Source organism: Bactrocera tryoni, chromosome 1 (assembly GCF_016617805.1).
Source record: "Bactrocera tryoni isolate S06 chromosome 1, CSIRO_BtryS06_freeze2, whole genome shotgun sequence".
In the NCBI taxonomy this organism is placed as follows: domain Eukaryota; kingdom Metazoa; phylum Arthropoda; class Insecta; order Diptera; family Tephritidae; genus Bactrocera; species Bactrocera tryoni.
This window is the reverse complement of record NC_052499.1, coordinates 29,011,155-29,024,982: the sequence shown is the minus strand read 5'-3', so window position 1 is coordinate 29,024,982 and position 13,828 is coordinate 29,011,155. Positions and strand designations below refer to the sequence as shown.

The 13,828-nt window shown below is 35.8% G+C and overlaps 3 protein-coding genes across 5 annotated transcripts; 1 reads left to right on the top strand and 2 right to left on the bottom strand.

Annotated features, from left to right (window-relative positions):
• Nucleotides 1-11: 11 nt before the first annotated feature.
• Nucleotides 12-1,405, bottom strand: LOC120782227. 2 transcript variants are annotated; one of them, XM_040114390.1, is made up of 3 exons: nucleotides 1,194-1,405; nucleotides 800-1,129; nucleotides 12-734 (listed from the first exon to the last, which is right to left on the bottom strand). In XM_040114390.1, the coding sequence occupies exons 1-3, from the start codon at nucleotides 1,237-1,239 to the stop codon at nucleotides 154-156; spliced, it is 957 nt and encodes a 318-aa protein (XP_039970324.1). In that variant the 5' UTR covers nucleotides 1,240-1,405; the 3' UTR covers nucleotides 12-153. The 2 variants fall into 2 exon arrangements, with proteins under 2 accessions (XP_039970324.1, XP_039970325.1); XM_040114391.1 differs by having other exon boundaries at nucleotides 800-1,126.
• A 395-nt stretch (nucleotides 1,406-1,800) lies between these two features.
• Nucleotides 1,801-2,649, bottom strand: LOC120782228 (dynein light chain Tctex-type protein 2B). Its single transcript, XM_040114394.1, has 2 exons — nucleotides 2,304-2,649; nucleotides 1,801-2,234 (listed from the first exon to the last, which is right to left on the bottom strand). Exons 1-2 carry the CDS (start codon nucleotides 2,506-2,508, stop codon nucleotides 1,975-1,977), a joined length of 465 nt encoding a protein of 154 aa, XP_039970328.1. The 5' UTR covers nucleotides 2,509-2,649; the 3' UTR covers nucleotides 1,801-1,974.
• A 1,880-nt stretch (nucleotides 2,650-4,529) lies between these two features.
• Nucleotides 4,530-13,817, top strand: LOC120767047. Of its 2 annotated transcripts, XM_040092900.1 has the most exons (14): nucleotides 4,530-4,723; nucleotides 4,796-4,968; nucleotides 5,024-5,452; nucleotides 5,508-6,397; nucleotides 6,450-7,262; nucleotides 7,326-7,873; nucleotides 7,929-8,103; nucleotides 8,902-9,615; nucleotides 9,696-9,836; nucleotides 9,898-12,273; nucleotides 12,409-12,556; nucleotides 12,616-12,818; nucleotides 12,879-13,116; nucleotides 13,175-13,344. In XM_040092900.1, the coding sequence occupies exons 2-14, from the start codon at nucleotides 4,806-4,808 to the stop codon at nucleotides 13,342-13,344; spliced, it is 7,008 nt and encodes a 2,335-aa protein (XP_039948834.1). In that variant the 5' UTR covers nucleotides 4,530-4,723; nucleotides 4,796-4,805. The 2 variants fall into 2 exon arrangements, with proteins under 2 accessions (XP_039948834.1, XP_039948835.1); XM_040092901.1 differs by lacking the exon at nucleotides 4,530-4,723 and having other exon boundaries at nucleotides 4,806-4,968; nucleotides 13,175-13,817.
• Nucleotides 13,818-13,828: the final 11 nt, after the last annotated feature.

Below are 13,828 nucleotides of genomic sequence, written 5' to 3'. Positions count from 1 at the left end.
AAAAATTTCTTTTTAGGTATGAACACAGTAGGTGGTTAACTATAAATAGAAGCGGGATATGAAAGCTAATTCAAAACTAAATCGTGGGTTAAGATATTGAAAAATTCAAGTTCAAATACTCAAAATCAATTTAAGTGCATATTATTTTTAGGATTAGGAAAAATTAATGTGATTAATCCTGTTTAGGGCTAAGTTATGTAATATTTGTAGTTTTAAATTTTGAATTTGTTTATCTTTTCTGTAAAATATGTGATCGCGCTTTTGTTGCATACGCAACATTTTCAATCTTTCTCTTTCCACAGCAACTCGATACAAATGCAATTGCCGAATCCGTTGAGAACGAGTCCTTGGTGAATGACCGTTAATACGAAGACGTATATGTCGCAACCTTTTTGATTTACAGTTACATTTATATTTACCATTATGGCTTGTTGGCATATTTTGCATTTGATTTTTCGATTCACCAGTCCCAGTTTTAACCATAGGGGACGAAGTTACATTAATAAATTGTGAATCTTCATACATTCGTTTAATCACTCCGTGATTAATTGGCATTGATGCCGAAATCGGATCAGCTAAACTAAAATATTCATTTTCATTTTTATTTATTTGCTTATCGGAAGACGATGTTTCAAAATCGTCTAATGAAATTGCCTTTTCAATTTTTATTGCGACCTCTTGAATTGGTGGTGGCATAACGTGAAAATTTTGCACATTTATTGTCGCGTCTTGAGCTGTAAATGAAATAAAATATTTTTTTTTTACTAATTTATTAAATCGAATAACACTTCCATATTACCCGATGAACATCCAGGTAATACCAGATGTTTACTCTCTTGTACATAACTCTTTGCTAATGCATCTTTCACTTTTTTAGCCTCAGCTGCACGTATACGACCCAATTGCTGTTTCAACCTATCTTTTGATCGCTGATAGCCTGCAGCCCGCATATTAGTTGCTATATCATCCCATGCCTCCGATTTCTTCTTAATTGTCATTGTATCACTTCCTTTATTTTCTAAAATAACTTGGTGAATACGCGTAAGAGATAGTAGCAATTGTTTTTCGGCTTCGGTCCAATTTGGTTGCCGTTCCCTTTTTTCTTTCACTTTAACGTTAGAAGCTACTACTACAATCAGAATTTATGTTTAACAATATTTTTTCACTTACAAACAATTATAGTTTCTATTTACCACATAAATCCATTATTCTATTTACAGTACCGTCCGGATCTTTCATAGAAATATATAGTATTAACGCCAGTAATTAATTTTTAAATGCGTACCGGTATCTTGATGTAACCTTTTCAAAATTTTAAGTTCTTTATTATGTTCCCCACAGAAACAATAAATTGAGAGTGCTGCCAGAGTTTCAAAGTACTATCCTACTAAATACTGAAACAAAAGTTAAAATGTTGCTAATATAATGTTGATGCAACATAATATCATAACTTATTCCATGTACATATATCTGCAATCGTTATTCATGTGTAATTAAAGTATGCGTTAAAAACATTTTCTTCATTGTATTTATTTATCGTTTGAATGTTGTAGTATATAAAAACATTTGAATCAATTCATTATCCAAAGTATACAACTTTGAGGTGCTACTATTGCCACCCGCATACACATGTAAGACACAGTTTTTAAAACAACCTTAATTATTGTGTATAATATGTCACTTGGGAGAAAAGCACAACAGACGTACAGATACACCATTTTTCAATAAATTATGCAATTTACTTTCAAAATTTTACTCTCAAACAACATTTCCTAAATCCATTAACTAAGAAGAACCGAATATGTTCTATATATGGAAATTTAATATTTCATTAACCACGCATCATTCGCGCAGTTTTTTGAAAACATCACAAATTTTTACAAGAGTTATACTGTTTGTACATTGTCTGATATTAAGCTGACTTGTGTTTTGAATATGACACTTGTTTTATGTACATATACTATATATGTGTAATTAATATAAATATACACCAAATACGGTACAAACACAAAATAAGCTGGCATTCGTAAATACATCGGATGTATGGGAGTCAGCTTCGGCATCCCAACAGCACTTTGCTATATACCGGCAACCAGCACCCAGCTGCTGACCCAATGTTACTTGTACAACATGCTTAAAACGGGGCATTTGAACAATATCTTTTACTGCGGCACTGACTTCATCAGAAATCTCCCGGGTCCACTTACGAGCGTCATCTGGATTATATACTTTCCCTATACAATAAAATATACTTTTTCTTATAAAAGTGTAAGAAAAATGGAAATAAATAAAGCATGTGCTACCTTGAAGTTTATCATATATTGTGGACTGAATAATACTTTTGATATGTGATGCTGGAAAAAGTTCTCTTAAAGAGGGTTTCATCCGATATGACGTTACAGGCAAATTTGGGCCTACTTCTTCAGTTGCATCCTCAACTATTAGCAAGTCAGCTGCATCGCCCACATCTGTAATACGCCTATCATCGTAATCGCCTTCGGTATCCATTTTATGTTTTTTTATTTCTTATTTTTAAAATAACTAGCTTTAAAATATATTTTTTTTAGTCCCAAATGTGTATATTGAAGTTAGTTGCCTAGCAGTCGTTTATTAATAACAAAACTAAACGATCGAAAATAAATGCAATGAAAACAATAATTTTGTTTATTTTGAAGGTTGCCATATGTATTACATTATTCATAACAACTTGTGGGCTTAACAAAAGTTCTACACAACCTAACTTGAGCCAAATAACGTGATACCAGCTTATAGCCCTGGCAGACGAGCAAAATTAATGCGCCTTAAGCAACGCTAATTCGCATTGCAATTTTATGGTGACAGACGGCAGACTTGTGCATTTAGACAGCTGCTTGTGAAATTTGTTTATTTATTAAAAAAAAAGTGAAATAAAAGTTTGCGAAAAAAGTTAAGAATATTGGAAAAATTAATAGAAAACTGTGCGTTGTTTATTTTCTGCCTTCAAAAGTTATTAAAATTTGTTTTTGTTAATATACTTGCACATAATTTAATTAGCAATATAAAAACTGTTTACCTCTGGAGCTGTAAACACAAACAAGGCGGCAGATTTCAAGCGACGTCCGTCAAAATTCTTGTACATAACAAACTTGCATTAACATGGGTCAAATGCGCAAGTAAATGTAAATTAGGCCCGCTAATGCATATTAGCCCTGTCGCCTGTCAAGGATATTATTCTATTTAAGCAACTATCTCAAATTAATTTTAAAAAATTTAGAAACTCATCAAAATTAAGCAGTCGAGTAAGTTTACGGTTTACTAACTATTGCCATAGCCGTTTTATAGCCCTTAAAGATGAACAAAATTAATGTGCATTAAACAATGCTAATGCGCATTGAAATTTTATGGTGACAGACGGCAGACTTGTGCTTTTAGACAGCTGATTGTGGAATTTGTTTGTTTATTTACAAAAAGAAGAGTAAAATAAACATTAATAAGAGAAATTATTAAAAGAAATTTTGGTACTTTTGCAAAATCAATATAAATTTAACGAAAAAATTTGTTTATTATTAACTACGTTCAAAAATAAAAGAGAATGGAATTAAAAGCAATAATTGATTGTAATGCGAATAAAAGTGTGCGAAAAAGTTAAGAATATTGGAAAAATGGATAGCAAATTGTGCGTTGTTTATTTTCTGTCTTCTAAATATATTAAAATTTGTTTTTGTTAATATACTTGCACATAATTTGATTAGCAATATAATATCGGTATTCTGCTTGTCACGATTGTCCAATATCTCTAATTGTCACAATGGTAATTTAGTGACTCTGTTAGTCAGGAGTCTCATTGTGGTATTCGGGCAGATATCAAAATGGGAGTATATAGTAGTACACTACTATACTGTATAGTAGTATACTGCATCATAAAAATTGAGTCTCCACAGGCAATACGTACAGCAATACAGTTTGTAGAGAATACATTTTTGAATCTCGAGATACCCTGTTAAAGTGGCCATACACGACACACATGTGCGTTCGATCTGTATTAAATCGTTTCACCATACACGACATACAAATCTATTTTGCGTTCGTTCTTCAAACAGTGAATATGTGCGACAAGCAAGGGGATACTATACTGTATAGTAGTATACTGCATCATAAAAATTGAGTCTTCACAGGCAAGAATCGTAATATTGCCAAGTAAATCGAAATAGAACACATACTGATTGAACGCGTGTACGGCCACTTTTAAGTACTTATATGATTACTTATGTATATCAAACAAGCGAGCTGGTAGCACCAGTCGTGATTTTCAATTTCTTTTATCCACACTTTTCTTCAAGTAACTGCTTTTCTGACACTTCCGTTGAAAATTGCGCGTTTGTGGGTTGTACGATTGGGTGTTATAAAAGAAAAAATTACAAATATAATAAAATACACCATTTTCTTGCTTTAAAATTGTTTCATAAATATAAGCAATAAACTTGGTTTTCATTTAAACATCGAATTTATGAAAAATTTGCGTGAAATAAATAAAATATAAACATTTAAAATTAGCTTGAAGAGATTTTTCACTTGTCTTATTTTGCCTTTTGCCTTAGTTCGACATTCTCTATGTTCATCTTGTTTCGAGCTTTCGCGTTTTTTGTTTATTTCATTTAACGCTAGTGCTTTTCCACAATAGAACCGGCAATTATAGCAAAAACATGAGTAGCAACACCTAAAGAACTTTGGATACAAATCAACGGTTTGTAATGCTAAACAAATTTAATTATCTATTTTATTTAATTAATGTTTCCTCTTTCTCGGCACGATGAAGATCCATTCCGATGTCTAGTTCAGTATTTATTGAAAGTTGTACCAAAGCCTTCAAGGGCGGTATACGATCAGAAAGTGATGTTGCGATATCAGGTTCTCCTGATTCGAATTTGGTAGTGGTATATGGAAAAAATGGAGTTAACTTTGACAAACGTGGCATAGAAAATCTTATCGGTGGGTATTAACCAGCAAAAGTTATGATGATTTAAATATTTTTATTTTACTTTAGAGGAGAAAACTTTGTCATCAATAAGTGTTATCCGATTAAGTTCTCCCACACCTAGTATGTTGGATGAAGAAGAAGAGGCCGAGAAAGCAGATGAACTTTTACGTAGGCATGCTGAAGGATTATCCGACGATGAATCAAGTAGAAGTAGCAATAATGGCTCATGTGTTGAGGGTGCAGAATATTCTGAAAGTGATGAAATTCCAACGGCCGAAGATGAAAAAAGTGATGCTGATGGTGAAAATTCTGCAGATAATAGCAAATTGGAAAACCGCAAAAAGAAACAGAAAATGAGGAGAAAATTTCGCAACACTACAAAAATACAAAATATTAAAAATAAAAAACACAAGGAACGTCCTGATATTATTGGTCTGACAGTGGAAGAGTTTTATCCGGCGGTATCTGCAAAGGAAGTAGTGAAAGAAGCTTTAAGTAAGAAATAACGATTTATTTATTTTATTACATTTTTACAAACTAATCTTTTTAGAACTAGCAGGAGTGTCAACGTTTAAGAAAACGGCTGATTATGAATTCCAAATGCTTGTCATTAAGAACGATCACTGTTACACTCCATTTACTTCGCCTGCACAAATGAAAGCCAAACTTGCTGAAAAATACAAAGCAGAAAAGCTTGCGGGACGTAGAATCATTCCACACACCACTGTGACTATGAAGCAAATACAATTGAAAAAGAAAGTCATGGAAGGGTTGCACGATCATTTGGATAAATCCACACACTCCAATAAAGATCAACAAATGAAAATATTTACTAAGCCTGCGAGGTCAAATAAACAAACTGAAAGAGATGAATTTGTTGAGGGCGAAGTCGATATGCATAGTTCAACAGCAGAATCTGACTTTGATGTACTTAGTGAGGAATCTGGAGATACCGATAATGATCGTGATAGTGATTTGGACTTTAAAGTTAACAACAGAAAAGGCCGAAAGAAGAAAGATCTTGTTACGAAAGCAAAAAGATTGTCTGCTGGAAAAGTATGTGTTAAGCGTATTATTACACCGCAAGATGACGAAGATGATCAGCGTAACAAAAACCCTCGACCGATTACAAATAATGTTTTTAACCGCCCAAATAAAACTGGATTAATTATCAAACCAGGAGGTTGTGCTCCAATAGCAGTGCAGAAACTTCTTTCAGATGCTGTTGCTGCTTTACCACCTATTCCAAAGAGATCTGCTGCAGTACAAATAGATGAAAAAGAAAAAGTTGTAAATGTGTCGAGTCGGCCGCAAACCATACAGAGTACTATACGGAGAGGCCCTACAATAGAGATACAACATGGTATACAAAAAACTCCAATGGCTCGTACACATTTGCAAGGATCTCCACAGTCTGTAAAAGAAATCGTCATCAATAAGGTAACATAAATGATATTTATCAAACAAAAAATGCTACAACATTTTTTTTTAGGTTATGGCCAGTCCAAAAGGTGGATTTACCGAATTAGGTGAATTGTTATCTCAAACAGAAACCAAATCTTCCAGAACGACACCTCTTACCCCAACTAACAGTAATAAGAGTCCTGGAATAAGGCAAAAGAATATATTATCACCTTCAAAAGGTTTTATGCCGTTGGGAATTGAAACTGCTGCCAAGAATAAACTGCCCATACAAATTTCAATTCAGACTCATCAAAGCTCTTCAGAACTGGCAAAAAGTAGAATTATCATGGAATCACTGCCACTTGTTCAACAGAATCATACGCCAACCAATGAATCTTCAACGCAATGTACCGAAAATGAGCCAAGCTCTTCTGAATTAGCGTCAGAGCATTTTGATCTCATCGATTCTATTGTAAAAGACGAAATGCAAAAGGATTCCTTGATGGAAGTGACCTCGAAATCAAATGAAAATATACCAAAACTTGTAAAAATGTTAGAGAATGCCGAACAATCATTAGAATCAACTGCCACAAACCTTCAAATAGACAACAATCTACGTAATTTCGGTACAACTTCTGAGGGGAATGTAGACGATATTGACATCTCTAACGCGCCACTTTTAGAATCGTCTGATGGCGTTGAAATACCGGACGATTTACTTCAGCAAGTTGTAGACCTCATTGAAGATGAAACTTTGCAAGAAGCAGTTGAAAAGCAAGTATTTAGCGAAGAACATAACGATGAACTTGCATGTGCTGACTCTGCTGAAACAGATAATATCGTGCCCACTACGACGGGACCACATCAGCTAACGGCTACACAAGTATCAGCAAGTTCGCAGGTAATTATATTTTATTTTTTTTTATTAATTGATCAATAAAAACTATTTGGATTTATATCAAAGGAACCGAATCGAGGGAAAAGCATTATTGAAATGGCCATATCAAACGTACCGCCATCTTCGATTGGAACAAGTGGTACGGACGGTGACATGCCTGTTTTCGTAACCAATGTTGCAAGCGCCAAGCCAATGCCGTCACCAACGATTCGTAAAGAACCTATTAAAATTGTACGTGGAAATGGGCGTGTTATCACATTACCTCCAATTGAAGCACCGACAACCCGTGCCAAGCGAAGAGCCCAAAACCAACCCGCATCTTCAGCAAATTCAAGTACAATATTTAATGAATCTTCGCTGGATAGTTCACTGCAATCGAATTCTTCGTTTACTACGGTTGAACAGATACCATCGGGTACAGTTGAAAAGAAAACCGAGGCTGCAAGCAAAAGACGAGTTTCCAAAGAATCGGCAACTGGCGGAACAAATGCCAGCAAAACCAAAAAAACTGTAGTTGCAACGAAGAAAAGTACTGCGGCTAAAAATGTTGCCAATAAATCTGTAGCAGAGGAAGATGCATCGGCTTCTCAAGAGGATGATGACGATCCCAATAGGTTTACACTCTGTAATATAAATTATTAAACTTAATTCATTTCGAATATATTGTAGGCTTTGGTGTATATGTCGACAACCACATAATAACAGGTTTATGATTTGCTGTGATGTCTGCGAAGACTGGTTCCATGGTACGTGTGTCAGTATCACAAAAGCAATGGGAATCGAAATGGAACAGAAAGGCATTGATTGGACTTGTCCGAAATGTGTGAAGCTTCAAGAGGAAAAGGTTAATATCACCATTTTATACATACAATATATGGATTACAATTAACGCTAGAGAAAAGAAAGAACATACTCCCACAATATTTTGGAATTCTTTTTTGTTACAGCAACCTTCAAAAGATTCGAAAATTTTATATGTATAAGTTTCCTAAACTAAACAGAAACTTATATATATAAATATATACTTATATATGAATCGCTGAAGCACTGCAGCATATACATAACTGCCATATGAAGTGAATGCTCGAAATCAAGTTTTTATATAGAAAACTTGTTTTCTTTGACAAAATACCTTCACGGAATTCGTCACGAATTATTTTCTGCACAAAAAGTTTAGATCGGTCCACTATAGTATATAGCCTTCACTGAACAATCAAAATCAAGTTTTTGTATTGAAAACTATTATTTAATAGGATATCTTAAAGAAATTCGGCCCTGTTTATTGTAGAAGGCAAATATACCATCTACGAACTATTTCTTCAGTAAGAATCACCATAGCTACCAAACGAAGTGACGGATCAAAATCAAGTTTATATAGACAAACCTTTTATTTTTTAAACCTGAATCCATACACAATTAAAAATATAAATATTCTCTACCAGATAATCTCACATTTATGGGTTTAATTTATTATAGGGTAGAACGTTATGATCGCATTTGCCCTATACCTGTTTAATCTCTGAAGCTCCATTAACTCATCTATATTCAGGGAATATAAAATAGCTTCTTAAATTTCCTTAATAGACTCAATTTCTTAATCAAAATATAAAATAATAATGAACAAATCGTTTTTTTTTTTCAGAAACAAAGAAAGATTACTGATATGCTTATTCCAAGAAAGATTATTTCGGAGGCCACAATTCAAAAACCCGAACATGAGCAAATCGGAACCAAAGCAGCATCTGTCAGTAATTTAGATTCGACCGTTGCAGGTTCATCTTTAGAAAGCTTTTTGGACACAACACAAACGACTTATATTAGCACGAAATCACAGCTTGGGGATGTAGCGCTAACAAAAACAACATCAAAAAAGGTAACAAAACCAAATGTAAGCGCGATGAAAAAAAAGCCAACGAATTTGAACGTAAAACCAAAAGAGGTCAATACTCCTGCTTCACAAACAAAACGCCGACTTCCAGTTTTACAACAGGCAATGAAACATCAAGTGGAATCCACGAAATCATCCTCAGTAGCACAGTCTTCAACTAGCGCCAAACAAGCATTCAATAATCTACAAAAGCCTATACAAGCAGAAGCAATTTCAACTGAGCCACAAACCTTTTGCATTGTCTGCAAGAAAGTTGCACGAACGAATTCCATATACTGCAGTGATGATTGCATCCGAAAACATGCCCAGAATGCTCTTAATATATTTGCAGCCGTTTCATCAGCTAAATCCCCCGAGCCGACTGTATCTTCCAACATAAATGAAGATGCTGCCCTGAAAAAGAAGAAGGCAAAAGGTCTATTTGAGGATATTCTCTCAATGGCAGACAGGAAGCCGAAAATCGAAAGGGTAATTTATAGACATTTTTATACACTGAGCAGACTTAACCCTATATTCAATACTATTATTTTTCTTGAAAAAAATTACAGGTACATGTGATTGAACGAAAAAGTGGTCGTGTCCTAACTGGTAGCAATGCGCCTACAACGCATAATCTGAAGAAATGGCTTCAAGACAACCAAACTTTTGAGGTAGTGCAGCCGGGAAGCATCCAAGCACAAGAAATTGAAGTAAGTTTAAGAACTGCTTACGTGCGAAAGATTCTGAGAACCGATTCGTATTTAATTTCAGAAAAAACAGAGGCACCGTCAAACGCAATCACTATCCCCAATAGTTATTACCAACTTAGGCAAACATATCACATATCCACCTGCAAGTACACATACACATAATATTCAAATAAATCAGTCCCCGCATGGTAGCAATACAGTCGTGGTTAAATCATCCACGCCGCAAAGAGACGCAGAGTTAAATGTACATGTGCAAAAGCCGGTAAAGCAATTGATTGAGCAAGTTGTAAAAGCCGCACCAAATAGTCCCCGACCGGGTACACCCAAACAATTACAAAAGTATCCTCAGCAGGTTTCTCTTAAACCCGATAAAGCGACACGTGGCGATGCAAAAGAAGAAGCAAAAGATCGAAAGGAAAAACCAAAACAGCGGCCGTTGGCTGAAACCGTCACCAAGAGGCAGTCCGACAATGCTCCATCTGGGAGCACTAATTCTGAGCCTATCCGTTTAAATGTGCGTCGTACTCTAAAAGAACAGTTGCTGCTGCGAATGAATGAAACGGGAACCGAAAATGAGAATTGTAGCGGCACGTTGCCAAAATTGAGCATAGAGGAGATAGAGAAATTTGTCCATGAAACTGAGGCTGAAATGTACGATTACTTCAGTCGAGACACTGGCTCACGTTACAGAGCAAAATATCGATCACTGATGTTCAACATTAAGGATAGAAAGAATCGTACACTTTTTGCTAAGATTTGTGCCAATAAAATTCAGCCCAAGCAATTAGTTCGAATGTCACCTGAAGAATTAGCTAGCCAGGAATTGGCGCAATGGCGCGAGAACGAAGCCAAGCATCAGTTAGAAATGATAAAGAAATCAGAACTTGACTTGCTTTCTTGTGCTAAAAATTACGTTTTGAAAACCCATAAGGGGGAGGAAGTAATTGAGGGAAAACTGGAGGATTGTGTAAATTTAGACGCTAGCATACCTGTTGAAGATGTAGTGTCTGTATTAAACAGCTCAGTTGTGAGCAGTAGCAGTGCATCAGATCTTGTTAAGACAGATCTGGACCCGAACTCGTTTATTGAGCATCAACAGAGCAGTGAGACCCAAGGGCCCAAAAGTGGTAGCCACTTCGATGAAGAAAAGCAAAAAAGTCACTCCAAAGAAAAGGATAGAGAGCGAGAGCGCGAAGGTGAAAGGGATCGAAATCGAGATCATGGTCGTGATCGTGATCAGGCTCGTGCGCGGTCACATGATAGTGACCATAGTCGAGAAAGGCTACGAAAAAATAAAGATCGTCACAGGGATAAATCCAGATCGCGGAAACGTAGTCGAAGTCATTCTCGCAGTCGCAGCCACAGCAGAGAGAAGCGACACAAAAGTTATCACAAAGATGAAAAACGAGAGAGGGAAGATCGTGAACGAGAAAAAGACAAAAACAAAGAAAAAGAACGGGAACGGGAACGAGATCGTGATCGTGATGTTCGCCAACAAAGAGATGAGTGCGATAATAATTCACCGGTAACGGTGAACTCGAATAAAAGCAGTACTATAAGTAGCAGTAAAGACAAGAGTAGCTCAAAGAGGGCAAACACTCCGAAGTCTGTAGAAGTCTATAGTTTAATTGATCAAATACTAGAATCAACAAAAACTGTGGAAGAGGCTGCAAACCTTATAAGCGAAAAAGAAAAATTTAAGGAGAAAGACAGAGAGAAGGATAAACACAAAAGAGAGGCAATCAGACAAACCGCCACGCCTCCCTTGCCTACGTCATCGGCGATTAAATTTGTAACGGAACACAAATCGTCAACGTCAAACGCGCACACAAACGACGATCAAGAGCCAAGTAGCACCGTGACTATAGCAACGCCACCACAAGATCCCTACACTCGTTATACTGATGCCGATTCTCCAACAATAAGTGGAAATCTATCCTCCACCGCACTTTGGAGCGGCAACATTAATATGGTCGACGTCGCCTCTTTCCAGATTGTGCTGCAGCCAGTTATAGGAAACTCTCTAAATCTGGGCACTTTGCTGCCCGATGAATTAGATGTCGTTGGGCGTATAGGACCTGAGACTGTGTGGGAATATATTTCAAAAATTAAAAGAAGCCCCAACAAGGAAATCGTAATTATTCGTCTAATTCCGGGTTCTGAGATGGAAACAGCAGCTTATACTGTGCTATTTCAATATCTTGAAAATAGAAATCGTTTGGGCGTGATCAATAGCGTGTCGCCGCAAATAAAGGATTTTTATATATATCCATTAGGAGCAGGAAAGCCAATGCCTCCAGTATTATTGCCAGCAGAAAAAGTGGATTTTTATGAAGATCCTCACAGACCCGATATCCTAGTCGGTGTAGTAGTGAGAATTATAGGAAAACGGCACTCGGCACTACCAACCATCGTTGCATCGACATCAACATCAAAAGTAATTATTACAACTTTAATATTATATCATTACATTTTAACAATCTAATCAGTGAAACCGCTCAATAGAAGTGACATTATATCGCGCTTGCTAACAAATATACATATTTTAACGAAAATGTTTGATTACTTATAGTCACATCGCCGTGGTGTCGACCCGGACACGTTTACCCCGCCTGGCAGTCCAAAGAGAAAACGTCGAATGCATGCGTCTACGCCGAAAGTTGATGAAATCGACGTGGATGCTATAATAAAAGCACCAATCATTACCAAATCACATAAAAGTATAAAAATTTTATATTAAAAAATATTTTTTATAACAAAAATGCATTTCTTTACACAGCTTCTCTACCGCCATCTAATATCACAGATGATGATGATGAGCCGTACTCACCTGGTGGAAGTTCTGATGATGATGCACTCATAGCATCTAAAATGCCTCCAAGATCTGATGAGGACGACTTGAAACGTAAAATGGACGAACTGAATCGGCAAATCGCAGCACAAGAAAAGGAAATCGCGGGTTTACTCAATGTGGATTCATCGGTAAATAGAGTTTACTTATAAAAAGGTTTTGGTACAGGTCTAATGTACTTTTATTTTTAGTGTTTTGCTTCCACTTCGGCTACTAAGACTTCGGCAGTTTTGGCAAATATATCGATACCTTCAAACCTCTCTCAAATACTTGCCAGCATAAAGAGCAAACCAGATAACAATCATACACATTTCTCAACAACGACGCTACAGTCGCAATCAACGTTAATTCAAAGTGTAAGAAAGAGCCTTCATAGTACGCTTGATGAGGACGAATACAATCCTGAGTTAGTTACATTTGACACAAGCGGTAAGCCCTAAATTTTATTTATCTATGTAAACCTATTAAAGAGAATATATATTTTCAGCCAAGCTAACTGAAAAACCATCAAGTCGTTTAGCTCAGTTAAGCGAAGCGGAACTTTTGAGAATGGTTCCTGATGGCATGATAGATACTCCACCGACACAAAAGTCTCATTCATCTGGCACTGACACAAAATCATCGCATTATGATGAGCCTCCGCCACCAGGTGTTTAAATTTACGCCGCATAAAAATGTACATTTTCTGTCGTAATTAATGAGAATTCGCTTGTAATTGTTTATTATAAATTCTTAGACTATTTTCTTAGTTTTGTGAAGTTAAGAAATTTGTACTATTTCTCAAAATGTCTCATTATTAAGCACACAAAAATCGGAAACAACTATTTTGCCAGGCAAAAGTAATACAAATTCGATGCGAAGAAAGAGGAGAAATTTGACCTTAGGTCTTTATGTTTACTTTCTCAGATTGTAGTTCACGTGAGGGTTATATTTAATGGAATAGGTTACTAACTATTTAGTAACACAAAGTCGAAAGTTAGGCATTTCACAGGTCGGTGTACAGTGGGGAACATACATATATTTTTATATAATATGTTCTTACATTTGCTCTAATTCTAATATTCACTTATATTGTATTATAGAAAAGCCTGCTTGTAAAATAAAAATAAATGCAGAAGCTAAAAATATAACTTTGGTGTTT